This window comes from Lepus europaeus, chromosome 17 (genome assembly GCF_033115175.1).
Source record: "Lepus europaeus isolate LE1 chromosome 17, mLepTim1.pri, whole genome shotgun sequence".
Taxonomy (NCBI): domain Eukaryota; kingdom Metazoa; phylum Chordata; class Mammalia; order Lagomorpha; family Leporidae; genus Lepus; species Lepus europaeus.
The window spans coordinates 68,079,482-68,096,748 of NC_084843.1; the positions used below are offsets into that span (position 1 = coordinate 68,079,482).

A 17,267-nucleotide genomic window follows, 5' to 3' on the forward strand; every position below is an offset into this window, starting at 1 on the left:
GTGCCTGAGGGCCTGGGCTTAGTGCAAGCAGGTACCCCGCCCGTCCCCTGGAAACTCCTGGAGCTTTGTGCAAGCCGCCTCTGCCTGCTGCCCTGTGGTCAGGAGTGACAGAGCTGCCAACCCCCCATAGCCGTTGTTCAGTTCATTGCTTTACCCACGGGGTTGTGCTTGTGTCCAGCCGTGATGTCTGAGCCTGGCCCTGTGCCTGTGCGTATGGTGACAACAGGTGTCATCCTCACCACTCTCCCGGGAGAGGGCACTGCAGGTGCTGGATGGTTCACTGGATTGCTCAGGGTGTCACGTGGAAGTAGGCAGAGCTGGGATCAGGCCTGGTGGGTTACTGAGTCTGCCTCTCACCAGCTGCCCCAGGGCTGTGTGACGCAGCACAGGACATGGGGTTCCTGGTGCTGCTTTGGGTTGCAGGGTCCTTGGCCCGCTCCCCCTACCCCCAACCTTTGTGCCTCCTATGTGGATTCTCCGGGTTGAGTGACAACATTAACTCTTATGTCACATCCACTCTGTGAAGCAAGAAGCTCCTATGAAACCCATTTTACAGGGGGGAAACTTGAGTCCCAGTGGTGAAGCGGCCTGGGACTTCAGAGCTAGTGTATTCAGCCACCATTTCCTGTGGCCCTTCTGCCATCAGCCCCGCCCTACAGCCTGGTGTGGGCCCTGGTGCCCGTGGAGAGCTGTGTTGACACCTTTGGGACGAGACTAGCAGGGCTTCCTGGAGGAGGCGCCATTGGAGGTGAGCCCCATAGAAGTACAAATCCTGTGAGTGAAGAAGCAATGAGTCATCTGCAGAAGCCGAGCAAGGGGTTGCATGATGTCAAGAGTGGGCCTGGAGCCTGCTGGGTAAAGGAGGCCCGGGGTGAGGGTGTCCCACCTGCTCTCCTGAGACCACCCACCAGGCCACGACCTACCTGGCAGACACTGTGTTAAGCACTTGATAGGCACGCATGTCATTTAAACACCCCCATCATAAGCAGTAGGCGTTGATGTCTGCCCATGTGGCAGGTCGAGAAACTGAGGCCAAGACTTGGTGCCATGTGTCCAAGATCACGCAGCGCTGTAAGGGCTACAACTGGACTTTGGTCCCTGTTGTCCAAGGTCCCTTGGCCTGACCACAGGGAGCAGCTGTCGTGTAAGATCAGGATGAGCGAGAGAAGGTTGCCCCCAAGCTCTGAACTTCACAGTGTGAGCAACACCAGGTTTTGGGGTGGGGGGACGACCCCAGCCGTGGGCTCTGCACACAACAGGTGCTTAGCAGTTGTTTCTCAGATGGCTATTGTGTGAGTGACCAAACACCTCGGTGCCTAAGATGTGGATGGATCTGCGTGGTGGGAGCCTGGTGACAAAGATGATGAGTTGGGCTAGGCTTGCTGGGTGGTGCGTGTTTTCCCAGTGTATGCTGAGAGATTTGGGGAGTGCTTGGAAACCAGAGCTGAGGCCCAGAGCGGGCAGTTGGGGTGTGAAGCAATGGCCCATTGCCCTGGCCCAAGCTGTGGGCATTGTGAGGTCAGCTGGGAGGACCCGAGGTCCTTGGCATAGTGTCTGGATGCACTGGGGAGGGTGAGAGGGGTAGGGCTGGGTGCAGAGCCTGGCTCCCTACCAGCCTGGACGCCCCGGCTCCTGGGTGCCCCACCCAACTCAGCCCCTACCTGCTTGCTGCACGGGCCCAGTCCCCATTAGGGGGAGGCTCTTTAGGAACCACCCTTGGCACTCGGCCACATGCATTCGCAGCTGGGTGTGCCCAACACAGATCCTGCCGGAGCAGAGGGGGCAAGGGGTGCTACCTCAGCTGTGTCAGAAGCCCAGGAGGAGGGTCCTGCCTACCCCTGCCTCCTGGTCTCTGACAGGCAGAAGGCCCTCCCTCCACCAACATCCCAGCTTGCAAGGGGGCCACAGAGGACGCATACCCCGCAGCACGTGTTGGGGTGTCTCACCTTTTAGCGCTCAGTTCCGCGGAGGGCAGCCGGGGGTCTGAATGGCGAGTGTCGACAGCTCTGCAGGGGACGTGTGCTCGAGCCTGCGGCCAGGGGAAGCGGTCAGAGCCATCCTGGGGCCCGTCCAACCGTGCTTTGTAGAACGGGCCTTCTTGTTTGAAAAGAAGGTCTCAGGCCGGCCATGAGTAGAGCTTACGGCACAAAGCTGGCTGTCCTGGCCAGCAGAGAGGGCCACTCCTCCTGCAGGGAGGGCTCAGGGTGGAACAGGAGCTGTCCTGCCCTGGCCAGTGCACGCTGGCCATCACACCAGGCCTTCCTGTCCTGGGGCCGTTCATGCCACACCCAGTAAGCACACAGGCCAAAGGCAGGTCAGAGACATGTCCCCAGCTCGGACTGCGTGACCCAGCCGTGTCACTCTGTGTCATCGCGTGGGCCCCGCCTTCCTGGTCTGGCCCTGTCAGCCTGCCTGCTGCTCCAACAGTGCCCAGACTCCCCCTCTTTGGCTGCAGATCCCCGGATGTTGCCCCTAAGCATTGGCCTTAGGACACCTCGTGTTGGTTTTTGCCTCAGTAGAGTGTGCATTGCATCCGCCGTGCCTCTGCGACCCGCCTTGGGGTGAGGGGTGGTGCCCCCCTCGCTGCCTGCTCCCATCCTTCTTGGTTAGAAGGTCGCCTTGCGGGCACCTGCGCTGAGCCGTGGCTGCCGTACACATCTGCCTGCAGCCTGCCAGACCACACAGCCAGGCCCTGCCACATAGCCAGCCTGCCTGTGTTCCCTTCATGGAAAACCGCTCCACTAGGGATAGCAAGGCCAGGGCTGTCCTTGGCCGAGCGGGCGGCGGCCCGTGACATTGAAGGAAAGCCCCGAATCCTCTGGCGCGGCAGGCCCCCGGGAGGAGCGAGGGCTGGGAGGGGTGGGGCGGGCAGCAGGCGGCACCATCTGCAGCCGTCCTTTGTGCTGGCAGCGGAGCCGGCCCTCGTGCCTGGCGTGCAAATGAGTTTTCAGATGCCCAGTGCCCCCACACGAGCAGCCGTAACTAGGGGCCCGGGAGAAGACGAGCAGTCTGGAAACTCGTTCCTGCTGGCTGCAGGCTCACCAAAGAGGCCGCCTTCCCGCCAGCCACAGCAGGTGTGTGCTGGGGGCCCCCGTGTAGGGGCATTTGCCAGGCGGGGGGGGGGGGGAGGGCTCTTCTCTCCAACACCCTCCTCCCTGTGTGAGTGGTAGCATGGGCACCCTGTGGAGAGGGCCAGGCTGCATCTTTGTGGAGTCAAGCCCATCCACTACTGCCTCGCCCCCACCACCACCAGGAAGCAGAAACAGGTGCCACCTGGGGGAGCCATGATGGGGTGTCTCTGCACACTGCCCCAGCCAAGCAGGTGTACCCAACAGCTGTGGCTCCACCTCCCGGGGCTTGAAGGGGCATAGGATCCCCACCCAGGATCTGGGCAGCCTGAAGCAGCAGCCAGGCCCAGGCCCTGCTGGTCTTTGTGCGTGTGGGCGTCTGCCCCTGATGCCAGCTGAGCACGGTGGAGAAGGTGGCTCTGAGAGGCCCGAGGGGATCCTTACTTGAAGATTTGCCTTCTGCAGGGTTTTAAGTCCTCCCCACCCTCTGGTCCAGCCTCAGGCTCCACCACCAGGATGTGGGCCCAGGGCACAAGCACCCACCCCTGCCCTGCCCCTCGCTGGTGGTTACCAGGAATCCACCTGCCCGAGCCTCCATCTGCTCATCTGTAGAATGGGGGCCACAGCAGCTGATGTCGAGGACTGTGGAGAGTCACAGGGAGACAGGGATGCAAATGCATGTCGCGCCGTGTCCAAGGGGGTCTCGGGGTGGGTTCTGCGTCCGGCCGTGTGGCTGAGCAGGTATGGTGCACGTAAGCCCTGGCCAAGGTGGCAGGCGCGCCCAGGGCAGGAGGGGGGCATCGGCCGAGCCCAGGCACCTTTTGTGCTTCTGCACGGTCTCCATAGCTTTCCTCACTGTCTGGGGAGGAAGGCAGGGAGAGAGCCACGACCCCTCCTGAGCTCTAAGGAGACTGAGGCCCAGAGGGGCTGTGTGAGCTCCTCGGAGTCACACAGTGGATGGTGACCGGACCCAGTCTCTCACTGAGCCCCTAAGCCTCAGCTCCTTGCAGCTTTGGGCGGATGGCCAGCGAGGGGGCTGATCGAGGCATGTGGGCCCTAAGGGTAGCATCCTACCCCTGCAAGGCCCTCTCTGCCTGGCCATGGATGGCTCTCATGTGCTCTGCGTTGGGTGCCGGGCCCCCTCCACCCTGAAATCCTTTGTCCTCGTGAGCATTTGTGCCCAGCCATGCAGGGACCCAGGGTACACATGACCGGAAGGCGTGTGCTGTACATGTACATTTTCTGGGCAGGCGTTTTGGGGAGAGTACCTGTGGGTTGTGTCCAAGCCTAGGTGGCTTTTGACACCACCCAGTGGCCACGTCAAGATGGGGGCTTCGCGGAGGTGTCCTGGGGTAGCAGCTGGTCCCCGGCCTCGCCTTGACACAGTCTGTGTTGGGACCCCTGGACGCCATCTCTGCCCTCCCTCCCGCCCACCATCTGGATTCTCTGCTCTGTCCACTGCCTCTGCCCAGTACTTAGGACAATGGCCACCCAAACCAGCCCTCCCTGGTCTACTAGAGATAGATGTTTCTGAGTGCTCCTTCTGGGGTCAGTCCCATTTTACAGCTGGGAACACTGAGGCCTCTTCAGGCTTAGTGACTTTCCTGGCGTCCCAGGAATCTGGAAGCGGAGTTGGCGTCCACAACTCCTGGTGCAGGGAGGGTGCTGTGGGGCCGGGCGTGGCTGGGCGTGGGGGCCGAGGTGCCCACTGACTTCCTGTCTTTCCTCGCAGCCCTGCTGTCCTCCTGGTGTGAGGAGCTCGGCCGCCTGCTCCTGCTCCGACATCAGAAGAGCCGCCAGAGCGACCCCCCCGGGAAACTCCCCATGCAGCCCCCCCTCAACTCCATGAGCTCCATGAAACCCACTCTGTCGCACAGGTGAGCGAGCACAGGATGCTGGGGGCGGAGCCAGGGCTGCCCGGGTGCTGTGCAGCCCCTGGGGGCGGGGCCTCTGCACAGCCTTGAGATGCACTTATTGTTTGTGGGTCGCCATCCAGACAGGTGGAACACTCCAGGACGCCCAAACCTGGCTGCTTTGTGCCTTGGACTCTTTCTGCTTCTGGGGGGGCAGCTAGACATCCTGAATTCAGGGCCTTCCTGAGCCCACGGAGAGCTGGGGTGGATGAAGTCCCCAGCAGGCCACACCCCAGCTAGGAACAGAGGCAGAGGCAGGCCAGGGCCACCAGCAGCTGGGATCACAGACAGGAGAAAGGAACGGGTTTGCTGGGAGACTCAAGGGCAGTCACGGAGGAAGAGGCTGGTCCACCGTGCGCCAACCTCAGAAGGAGCCCGCGGTCAGCACTGGAGATGCCCCTGGTTAATTATCTCCGGCATGCCTTGCTGAGCCAGGGGTGCTGCGTGCCAGCGCTCTGCGGGCTGACCCTGCGGCAGCACGGCCTGTCACGCTGTCTGCACTCCCCGGGCGCATCCGCACTAATGACCAGGAGGGGCATGTGCAGTCAGAGCTTGGTTCTCATTATCCAGCCCGAGCGGCGGACCGACCTGCAGCCCAGAGCACGCTGCAGGCGGCCCTGGGTCGTGCCGACAAGGGGCTGCCTGGAACTCGGGTGTCAAACACGCTTTATAAATCAAATTAGAGGCTTGTTGACTCTTGGAGCTGGAAAAGACCTTAACACTCATCAGGTCCGGTGCCCTGCCTGGGCAGGATCGCTCCTGACATGTGGTTACCTGCCTTGGTCAGAGGCACTTTGTGCCACGGCAAGCCCGTCGCCACCCAGGGTCACTGACGGCCCCGGCTGCCTCCCTCCTGCGCGGCGTGTCCTCATGGGGCTGGCTTGTGGCCAGGGCAGTTGTAGTGCAGGGCTTTGCAAAGCATTTAGAATCTGGGTCCTTGAACGTTCCGCGGCTGCCCCGTCTAATGACAGTGCCCCTCGCCCAAGCCTCGTAGCACCGAGAGCACCCACGTACATTCCAGGAATAGGGGCGTCACCCGGGTTAAAAGCCAGTGCTCCAGAGAGGCTGGGCCCGCCTCCTTCTCCCTTCCACCCCAGCCGGAGGCCGCCTTTGTCTGAACCCAGCTAGACTCACTGGGGCAAAATGAGGGACTTAGTGAGGCAGGGTTGGGGAGAGGTGCATGGGACTGGGCCCTGGGTTCTGAAGGAGGAAGGCAGGCAGGCCGGATGCTAGGAGGCAGCCTGGAGAATGGAAGATCTTGACCTTGAACAACTTAGTCTAGGAGAGGGCAAGTGCATTCCATGAAATCAAATGGGCTTTCCAAGAAGTGCCGCAAGCCGCAGAGTCGCTGGCCGCCACCCAGGACTGCGTCACCAGTTCAGTTCCCTGGAGGTCCCGTGGATGGATGGAGAATGCAGTGCAGGTGGTCTGAGGACTCCAAGACCGGTCTGGTAGTTATGCTATGGCCTTCAGGAAGCAGAAGGGAAACAGGCCCAGAGTGGGACAGTGACTTGTCCAAGAACACACAGCCAGCGAGGGGCAGAGCCGGGCAGTAAACAACACATGGTGCTCTGCTGGCCACTCCCAAGCAGTGAGCTGTGGTGTCCGGCGGTTAGCCTGATAGGGGGGGGAGCCATCCAGTGGTCCACCTGCAGCTCAGGCTGTTAGTCCTTTTATAGTGGGGCAGTTGAAACTGGGAAGAAGTGTCATTGGCTGAACCAAGGCCAGATCCCCGGTCCCATGTCCTGGCCAGAACTGTTCCCAGGACACACCGTGGCCAGCTGGCTAGAAGCTGTCGCTCCTTATTCCCCAGGGGACGTCTCCTGGGTCTGCTGGGGCAGGGGGGGGGGGCATCACCTTTTCAGCCCCTGATGTTTCCCAGCCCACGAGGAAAGGCGAGGGCAGAATGGGTGGGGGGCGCTCCCGCCTGTCTCAGTCCATCATCCCAGCAGTTCTGTTGCCTGGTGGGGAGCAGGGGACCCTGGGCTGCTTAGGCTCTGGTGCCTGGAGGTGTCTGGCTGTTTGGAGACAGGGAGTCTTGCCTGCAGGTTCTGAGCACAAGCAGGGGACGGGGGTGGGGGAGCTGCAGCAGAGCCCAGAAGCGTGAAACCCCATCCCCCATCCCCCAAGACTGTAGTCGTTCTGGAATTGGGGCACCGCAGGCACTGAGGGTGGTGCCACGGCCCGAGGCTGCATGTTGGGGTCTGAGTTCTTCTGCCAGGGCTGTGCCTCCAGGTCGAGACCCTCACTGTCTCTGACGCAGCCTCAGAGGGTTGTGAGGAGGGCTGGGCATCCATGGTTTGTGAAGGCTGCCGCGGCACTCCAGCCATAAGTGTCTCTGTGCTCAAGGAAGGTGCCCAGGTTTCCAGAATGTTCCATGAGATGGGGGCGGAGGAGGTGACCAGGACAGGCCTGGGGGTGTCCCGGCCAGTGACCGGGCCACAGGACATCTTCCAAGTCCCCGCAGTAGCCTGAACTTGATGTCAACAAGTATTTGTGCCTTCCTCTCCCAGGTTTTTAATGGACGGCGAAAAAAGCCGTTTGTGATTAGCACATTGTCCATATGCAAATCAGTGTTGCAAAGGTAATTAAGAGCCTAATAAATCTGGTTTATGCTGTTAATTTGATTACAATCAAAGCCAGCTTGAGCTGGGGTAGACTCCAAGATCAAGGGGGCGTCGCCCTTCATCTCCCAGGTGCAGGCACTGCGGCCTCCTGGGTGCAGCAGGTGGGGGCGCAGCCCTGGGAAGCAGCTGCAGGGCACCGAGCCTCAGCTCTGCCACCTCCCGGCCTCAGGCAGTTCCTTCACCTCCCTTTGCCTCAGTGTCTCCTCCACGGAAAGGACACAGCAGTGGCAGGCCCTGTGTGCCCGCTGCCACGCCGGGCGCACGGGTCGTGTCCCTGCGTGCGCTCACTCGTGGTCCCCTCAGCCTGGCGCATCCCACTCCCACTGCTCACGCGTGGTCGGCCACCAGGAAGGACCCACCCAAACCAACCCTCAGCCGCCACACACCGTCTTCACAGCTGTCATGTTTAGCTCTCTCTGTGTCACCAAACCAAAGCTCAGCTTGCAGGAGGCTCTTCTGGCCCCCAGAACACAATTTTTTTGGGAAAGGCAATGAAAGGGAGAATTGAAAGAACCATAAGTCCATGCTCCATCAGCCCCCGATTGCCAGGGTGCACGAATCTTTCCCTTCCCTCCTTCCTAGTAGAACATTTTAACACCCTGTAAAATACAGCGAGCTGCACAAGCTCCTCTCCGGGTGTCCCCGCGGGGAGGGAAGGAAGTGAGCCCCAGTAACGGTGATGCTGGAGGACGCTGCTAATGGCTCCCCTAAATTAGAGAGCGGGAGCCTCAGCCCCCGGCTGGCGCGCCATTTCATTAGCGAGAACGCTCCAGCCTTGCCGACGATGGAACTGATCTAGCCGGAGCAGGAGAATTAATTAGGGTCTGACGGTACTCTTCATGGGAATTGGTTATTTCTTCCAAATAAAGTGGTGGTTACAAGTGCAAGGGAAGAAGTAACTCAGCCCTCCCCCCTCTTCCTTCTGTGAGCGTCACGAGTGTCCCAGAGCCCGCAATCCTCATTCCCCTTCCTGTGCCTGCTCATTTTCTCACGGCCAGCTCTACCCGGTGCCGCTGAGCAGGTGCACAGACTTGTAAATCATCCTCTCTGTGAAATCTATGGGAAAAGGTGCTACGGGAGTGCCAGAGAGGCCCCTGGTTCTGCTTAGGAGACTTAGAAAAGGGAGCGTGCAGACTGGGCTTTGAGGTCTAGGTAGGAGTTCACCAGCTAGAGCAGAGAAGGCCTAGGAAAGCCTCAGAGGCCCCAGCAGTGATAACAGCCCCCCTCCCATTGGAAGCATAGGAGCAAAAGTTCCAAACGTCTTCGTGGTATCATCAGGTCAGCACGGGTACCTGCACCGTGGCTGGGCTGGAGAGCTAGAACGTGTTCTTTTTTTTTTTTTTTTTTTTTTTGACAAGCAGAGTGGACAGTGAGAGAGAGAGACAGAGAGAAAGGTCTTCCTTTGCCGTTTGTTCACCCTCCAATGGCCGCTGCGGCTGGCACATCGCGCTGATCTGAAGCCAGGAGCCAGGTGCTTCTCCTGGTCTCCCATATGGGTGCAGGGCCCAAGCACTTGGGCCATCCTCCACTGCACTCCCGGGCCATAGCAGAGAGCTGGCCTGGAAGAGGGGCAACCGGGACAGAATCTGGCACCCTGACCGGGACTAGAACCCGGTATGCCGGCGCCACAAGGCGGAGGATTAGCCTGTTGAGCCACAGCGCCGGCCAGAACGTGTTCTTACACTGTACCCCAGGAGAGTGAGGCCCACGTTACAGATGAGCAAGTTGAGGCTGACTCAAAGGCATGGGTCCCAGGTCACAGAAATCATCAGTGGCCCAGCCAAGGTTTGGTCCCAGAGGCCATGGAGGTGCTCTCTCCCAACCCCCACCCTGTCATTTGCATATCAGCCTCAGAAATCTCCAGTCCCCGTGCTCCCGAGAGCCACCAGGGTCTGTGCACACAGCCAGGCCAGGCTGAAGCAGGCGGGGAGAAGCGTTTGTTCCCGGACACTCCCTGGAGTTTTTTCACTGTTAACCTTTGACCCCCAGCTTTGCAGAATGACTTCCCTGAGAGCTCCCAAAAGGCGGCCCCTTTCCTGGGACTCTGGTCGGCTTCCAGATCACCTCCCTGGGGCGTGCCTGCTCCCCGGGATCCCAGGCTCCCTGAGACCGTGTGCCTGATGGTGGCCTGGCGTCCCTGCCGTGGGCCAGCTCAGCCCCTCGGAGATGTGGCCACTGAACCCAGCCAGCAGGGGATCAGAGGAGAGCTTAGCTGAAGGTCGCTTCACCCGACTTCTGGCCTCTGGAGGCCACTCAGTCAGTCGTGACAACAGTGACCGCCACCAGCAGCTTCTGTGGCCGAGGAGGCTTGCTGGACACTGCCCTTGGCGCCTGGCCCCTGCTGGACACTAACACTGGAACCTCACAACAGCCCGAATTCAGGGGTGGGGGCCGCAGCGATCCCCGCTGGACAGATGAGAGCGCTGAGGTCTATGGAGTGAGGGCTGGGCATGTCGCTTCCCTCTCGGTCACTCTCACTTCCTGGCCCCAGGTGCCGATGCCATGGTCATGGGCACACTGCTGGTAGGTGGTGGGCAGTCAGCATCACGAGTTCATTTGTTCTTGGCGTCCCTCCCACAGGGAACACAGGGAGGCGCTGTTGGTTAGCAACCCTGAGCCCCACAGGTGTGTGAAGAGGGCTCCTAGGACAGAAGGAAAAAGGCAGGAGGGTGTCACTGGAGCCGTGGGAGTGGGAGGAGGCTGATACGCCGGGGCTTCCTGGAGGAGGTAGCCTCTGGAGGAGCCTGGGAAGAATGAGTGGCTTTCCAGGCCTGGCCGTGTCCCAGGCCCCTCAGGCTGAGACCCCAAAGGGCTCTGGCCCGGGTGCCTGGGTGGGGGCAGCAGGATGTGGGGGCAGCCTGTGGCATGAGACCAGGCCCTGGCATATTAGGGGTGTGCAGAGGGGAGCAGCTTTGCAGAATGGGCTTCTTTGACCCCAGGGCCTCTGGCCTCCCTGCGCACAGTTGCTCCTGTTGGACAGGGGAGAGGGCTGGTCTCCCAGGAGCAGCCCTGAGAAGCCAGGCACCTGGGCCGTGTCTGAGCATGTCTGCAGGCCAAACAGTTGTTGTCAGGGGGCAGTGAGGTCCCAGGGACCCTCCTGGCGTCCCAGGGATCCTCCTGGCCTCCGTACAATTTCCCTTGGGTAAGTGAGGCAGCCTTTTTTTTTTCTGCCAGGAGCCATTTGGGTACTTACAACGTTGTTCATGGGCCATACAAAATCATCAACTTCAAAATCAGCCTGCCGCAGACGTAGTGAAGTTCAAGTCCCACCTGTGGCTGCCTTGGCAGGGCCAGACTGGATGATTTCGCGGGTCTTATACAGCCCACGGGCCAGATGTTCCTGCCTCCCTGGTAGCAAGCAGCCCAGGAGCCTGGTTTGTCCATAGTCCTTAGGCACAGGGCCTGGGCAACCCCTGGGGGAGGCAGGGCGGGTGTGTGGGTCCCCTGGCTGTGGTGGGCCTGTGGGGGCGAGAGCCTGCTCGGTGACAGCATGAGCCATCTCCCCCGGATGACTCACAGCTGTCGGTGCGACTGCCACTTCTGCTTTTGCAAGTAGGTACGTGTGGAAGCAGGCCCGCCCTGAGCCCGCCCCTGCAGGGTACCACCCCTGTGCAGGGTACGGGTGCACGTCCCACCCCCGAGGCTCGAGCGCACACTGGGTGTGCAGGGACCGTCTAGCCAGCCAGAGGATGCCCGGTTTGGGAACGCTGGTTAACATTGCTACTCACCTGGTTTGGGGGGGCAGGGGCGAAACAGGAAGGAGCCGGTTTCCACCCACAAGGCCCACCCAGGGGCTGCAGGGCACCTGGGAGTTTGTTGTCTGTGGGCCTCATGCAAAGGGTCCCTGGTGAGCTGGGACCTCCCCACCGAGGTGGCAGAGGAGCAGCTGCTGGTCCCTGGTCCCCGCGGGGCTCTGCTGGGCTCCAGAGGGCTCTGGGGCCGCGGCGGGGAGCCACTGTTTCCTGAGCCTGGCCAAGCGTGTGCCAGGACAGCACCTTCTGTCTACACTGGTTGCTGGGGACACAGGGTGGGAGTCGGGAGAGAAGACACACTCGGGCTTGTGTTTGGTTATAGCTGGCAGATGCTGTCCAGCCCACGGAGCATGGGAGCCCTGTGCAGGTCCAGGAATTAGAGAGGGGGAGAGAAGGCCGGCGCCGCGGCTCACTAGGCTAATCCTCCGCCTTGCGGCGCCGGCACACCGGGTTCTAGTCCTGGTCGGGGCACCAATCCTGTCCCGGTTGCCCCTCTTCCAGGCCAGCTCTCTGCTGTGGCCAGGGAGTGCAGTGGAGGATGGCCCAAATCTTGGGCCCTGCACCCCATGGGAGACCAGGATAAGCGCCTGGCTCCTGCCATCTGATCAGCGCGGTGCGCCGGCCGCAGCGCGCCAACCGCGGTGGCCATTGGAGGGTGAACCAACGGCAAAGGAAGACCTTTCTCTCTGTCTCTCTCTCTCTCACTGTCCACTCTGCCTGTCAAAAATTAAAAAAAAAAAAAAAATAGAGAGGGGGAGAGAGAGAGCTTTCATCCACTGGTTCACTCCCCAAATGGCCACAATGGCCAAGGCAAAGGCAGGAGCCAGGAGCTTCATCCTGGTCTCCTACATGGGTAGCAGGGGCCCAAGAACTTGGGCCATCCTCACTGCTTTCCCAGGGGCATTAGCAGGGAGCTGGATTGGAAGAGGAGCATCCAGGACCAGAACTGGCGCTCTTCTGGAATGTGGGAGTCGAAGGTGGTGGCTTAACCCGCTGGGCCACAGCGCGGGCCCCATCCTGTCTGTTTCTGAGACCATGGTCTGCACAGCTCATGTGTGCCTTGGCTATGCAGCCCTGGAAGAGCACAGGTCCTCCTGGCCCCACCTCCTGAGGAGCTATCTGTCCTGTCTTCTCCCCACCCACCCTGCCTGGGCTCCCCACTAGTCTGTGCCCCTGGGCCGCGCCTCTGCACGGCCGCTGAGCCCCGCTCACGCCCCCACGGCCAAGTCTGGCCATTTCCCGCAGCCATGCAGACGTGTGTATCACCTCACAGCCCAGGAAGCCTTTTTGACTCCAGCCTTGTCCGACCCAGGCTGCTGGGGCCTTGACCGAGGCCTGCAGCAGACATGGCCCAGGCCACACCGATGTTTGTCCATAAGAGCAAGGCAGGAGTGCCGTTCAGCCCTACTGTGTGCTCACGCCTGGCGGCTTCGTGTTCTGAGCCATGGTCCACTTAGGGTTTGTGACTTGCAGTTGGGAACGGGTCGGGGAGGGGAGGAATCTTTCTTATGCCCACTTTACAGATGAGGAGACCGAGTCTGGGAAGAGCAGAAAAGCAGAGGGTCGCCATCTTCGGCATCACAGGGTGTGTGCATGTGTGTGTGTGCGCGCGCGCGCGTGTGTGTGTGTGTACTGGGGTAGGGGCTCTGGCGGAGGGCAGGTAGGGTGGTCGGCCAGCTCTACAGAAAGCTGTCTCTCGTGCTTGGAGAACTTGTGTTATCAGACGCAAACCGAGTGCCTTCCCTCGCAGTGGGCAGCCTGCTTCTCTGCCCAGAAGCATCTCTCAGATCGGAACCCACCCTGGGAACCCCTGTGAGGGTGGGGTGGCAGGCAGTGGCCACACAGCCCCTGGAGTTGAGCTCGGTGAGCTGAGAGGGGCTGCCTTGGGACGTGAGTGTCCTCTCTCCCTTAGACTAAAGGGGCCGCTCCCCCGGGCCCTGCAGGGCCCTGCTCTGTGGCTCCAGGGCAGTTAGCCAGGGGGCCGAGGGGAAGCCCTTGCTTGTGAAGTGGAATCTCCCCAGGCGGGGGTTGGTGGAGGGGCAGCGACGCCCACCCAGGAGCAGCTCTGGGAGAGGTCGGAGCGAAGCAGGATGCGGGGATGGGGGTAGCGCGCAGGGTCAGTCATTAAGGGTGTGGACTTTGCTCCGTAAACACCGTAGCTACTGGAGGACTTTGTGCAGAGGGTCTTAGGTCTTTGAGGAGGGGATTGTGGGAGATGCCACGGTGGGGGCAGGGAGCGAGCGGGACAGGCAGGCCTGAGCCCACAGCCACCACGTTGTCCCCGGCTCAGGAGGAGGCGGGAAGAGACTCTGGGCCTCGCGCCCCCCGCAGCCCTTGCCTAGAAGGCGCCAGGCAGTTCCGAGGGCAGGGGGAGTGCAGGGGGACCCGGGCTCCTTCCTGAAGGCCGCGTGGAGTCAGAGCCTGGCGCTCAGGTGGAGCCTCAGGCCCTGCCGCTGGCTCCACGGCGTGGCCTGCGGACGCCAGGCTGAGGTGAATCGGCTAGCGTGGGGCAGCCCCCACAGCAGCTGAAGGAGACAGGGCAACTGGCACACAGCCTGCTGTGACCTGCAAGGTGCACCTGTTCTGTGTCGGGCACCTGACAGGCCTGGGCCGGGGGTGGGGGTCACCTAGAACGCGTGCAGCTGAGCCTGTGTCCGCCAGCCCTGAGAATGTGTGCTCTCGGTTGGCGCCGTGGCTCAACAGGCTAATCCTCCACCTGTGGCGCCGGCACACCGGGTTCTAGTCCCTGTTGGGGCGCCGGATTCTGTCCCGGTTGCCCCTCTTCCAGGCCAGCTCTCTGCTGTGGCCTGGGAGTGCAGTGGAGGATGGCCCAAGTGCTTGGGCCCTGCACCCCATGGGAGACCAGGAGAAGCACCTGGCTCCTGGCTTCGGATCAGCGCAGTGCACCAGCCACAGCGGCCATTGGAGGGTGAATCAACGGCAAAAGGAAGACCTTTCTCTCTGTCTCTCTCTCTCACTGTCCACTCTGCCTGTCAAAAAAAAAAAAAAAAAAAGAATGTGTGCTCTCTCTCTCTCTCTGCAGTGATGGCTCCTTCCCCTATGACTCTGTCCCTTGGCAACAAAGCACCAACCAGCCTCCCGGCTCCCTCTCCGTGGTCACCACCGTTTGGGGAGTGACCAACACGTCCCAGAGCCAGGTAAGAGCCTCTCAGCCTGGAGCCTCCACCATCTCCTGGATTCGGCCCCTGGCGAGGGAGGGTGGGACCCAGCTGTCAGGACCCCCTCAGCCCAAGGAACATCTACACCTGCCTCAGGAGCCGGGCGCCTGGGATCTGTCCCCTCCTGGGGCCTTCCTGGAGGAGTGGCTTCCACCTGCCGGTCGGAGGGCCTTCCCTGGCCATGTGGACTGTGGTTGGACAAGCAGGAGAAGCTCCTGTGCGTGATTGGCCTCAGCGCTCTAATCCCAGGGGTGACCCGGAACGGATTTCAGTGATCCTTCGTGCCTTAAACTTGGGACAAGCCCAAACCTGAGCCCCAGGCTTCTCATTCTCTGGCCTCCAGTTCTCCCCCTGCCTCGACTGCAGGTGTACAAGAGCCTTGGGGGCCAGCGGGCGCCACTTACCTGAGCCCCTAGAGCGGCAGCCTCTGCCTGCCCTCTCCCTCTGCCCCACTGGCCACCAGGGGCAGGACCCACCTCGCTCCCCTTTCCCACAACTGCCCAGGCCTTGGGAGCCGCTTGAGCTGGCTTTGCAGGCCCCAAGTACACCCTCATCCCTCACCCCCCACCCCCCATCCAGAGGCTGAAGTTCTCACCTCCTCTCCACCTGCTTTCCAGCCCCAGCCCCGCTGATCACTGGCGCACCAGAGAGCAGTTCAGGCCAGCCCTCCTCTCTCTGTCTCCTCCTATCTCCCCCGCCCCCTGCCTTTCTTCTTCTTCCCCTCCACATGACCACTCTGCCTGCCCCCAGGTCCTTGGGAACCCCATGGCCAATGCCAACAACCCCATGAATCCAGGCGGCAACCCCATGGCGTCGGGCATGACCACCAGCAACCCCGGCCTCAACTCCCCTCAGTTCGCTGGGCAGCAGCAGCAGTTCTCGGCCAAGGCCGGCCCCGCGCAGCCCTACATCCAACAGGGCATGTACGGCCGGCCCAACTACCCCGGCAGCGGGGGCTTCGGGGCCAGGTAAGCATCCAGGGGGAAGGGTCCAGTTTAAATCCCAGCTCCGTGGCCGGCGCCGCGGCTCACTAGGCTAATCCTCCGCCTTGCGGTGCCGGCACACTGGGTTCTAGTCCCGGTCGGGGCACCGATCCTGTCCCGGTTGCCCCTCTTCCAGGCCAGCTCTCTGCTGTGGCCAGGGAGTGCAGTGGAGGATGGCCCAAGTGCTTGGGCCCTGCACCCCATGGGAGACCAGGATAAGCACCTGGCTCCTGCCATCAGATCAGCGCGGTGCGCAGGCCGCAGCGCGCCTACCGCGGCGGCCATTGGAGGGTGAACCAACGGCAAAGGGAAGACCTTTCTGTCTGTCTCTCTCTCTCTCACTGTCCACTCTGCCTGTAAAAAAAGAAAAGAAGAAAAAAAAAAAAATCCCAGCTCCGTGATCCTGGCCCGAGGCACGCCAGCGAGCTCTGTCTCTGGTCCAGCGGCTGACTTGCAGCGGCCACACTCTTACAGCCAATGGCCCGTGCAGATGGGAGGGCCGCCTCCTCCTTCCTCAGAATGACCCTTCTCTGCCTCGTATCTTTATAAACTGGGAGACGTGCAGCTCGCTGCCTCTGGGGACGTGAAGGTCAGCTCGGGGGTGGCGACAGGGTGGGGCAGGGTGACCAGTTGCCCAAGGACTGTTAAGCAATTGAGGACCATCCGCTCTGGAGGCAGAGCGGGGCCAAAGCTGAGAGTCTGGTGGGGGGCGCAGCAGACAGGAGCTCTGGGGACGTGAGGTGGGCTGGGTGCAGACAAGCAGAAGCACCCACTGGCCCTTGGCACCCTGCCTTCTCCACCCAGCACCCAGTGAGGGCTCCAAGATCCCAGCAGCTGGTGTGTCACCTGGTGGCACACATGGCTGCCAACCCCAGGAGGCCCTGCGGCCTCATTGACTAGTGAGCCCCGCCGTCTCCCTCCCAGTGCAAGGCTTGTCCCGGGTTCATCTGTAGACCCAGGCTCTAACTCGTCCGTCCTCTCCCCGCAGTTACCCTGGGGGTCCTAGCGCCCCCGCAGGCATGGGCATCCCTCCGCACACCAGGCCGCCTGCTGACTTCACTCAGCCGGCGGCAGCCGCCGCAGCAGCTGCAGTGGCAGCGGCGGCGGCCACGGCCACGGCCACGGCCACAGCCACTGTGGCAGCCTTGCAAGAGACGCAGAACAAGGACATGAACCAGTACGGACCGGTAAGGGCCCCTGCCCATCCTGGTCCAGCCCCGTCCAGCCCGCCAGGTGGACAGTCCCTGGGGAAGTCAGAGTTGGGGTGTTGGTGATTGTGGGGGAGCTGGTGGCTTCAGGGTATGTTTGGGTTTTCTCTGGAGCGTGGAGGGGGCGTGTGCTGGGGTGTGGGTGTGGCAGGGAGGATTTGAGTGCCCGTGTGGGGTGGGTGGCTCGTGTGTGTCTGCCTATGGGAAACCAAGTTCCAGATCGCTCTCTGGGCCTCCCGCTCAGTGGAGAACAGGCTCAATGTCTAAAGGTGGCCCTGTTCCCCTCCATCCCTGGGTGGCCTCTGACACCAGTGCTGTCCTGGTTGCCCCATCTGAGCTCTGCCAGGGCCCCAGAGCTGCTCCCCTGGGTTTCTGAAGGATGGGGGGATGGGAGGAGAGCGGGAGCCCCCAGAGGACAGTGAGCGGAAGTAGAAGCTGGGGGCCAGCCAGACGCTGTGGATGGGAGCAGTGTTTGCAGCCACAGGGGACCTACAGTGGGGCCAGGGTTTCCAGACACCGGGATGTGCCTCATTGGGG

General features: G+C 61.7%; 1 protein-coding gene across 4 annotated transcripts in view; it reads left to right on the forward strand.

Moving 5' to 3' along the window:
* ZMIZ1 (zinc finger MIZ-type containing 1) overlaps positions 1-17,267 on the forward strand; it is a 213,501-nt gene that overhangs the window by 177,966 nt on the left and 18,268 nt on the right. For all 4 annotated transcript variants that reach the window (XM_062215320.1, XM_062215317.1, XM_062215319.1 and 1 more), the window contains 4 exons: positions 4,801-4,945; positions 14,404-14,518; positions 15,290-15,507; positions 16,511-16,709. In XM_062215320.1, coding sequence (XP_062071304.1) covers positions 4,801-4,945; positions 14,404-14,518; positions 15,290-15,507; positions 16,511-16,709 — 677 coding nt within the window. The remainder of the gene's footprint in view (positions 1-4,800; positions 4,946-14,403; positions 14,519-15,289; positions 15,508-16,510; positions 16,710-17,267) is intronic.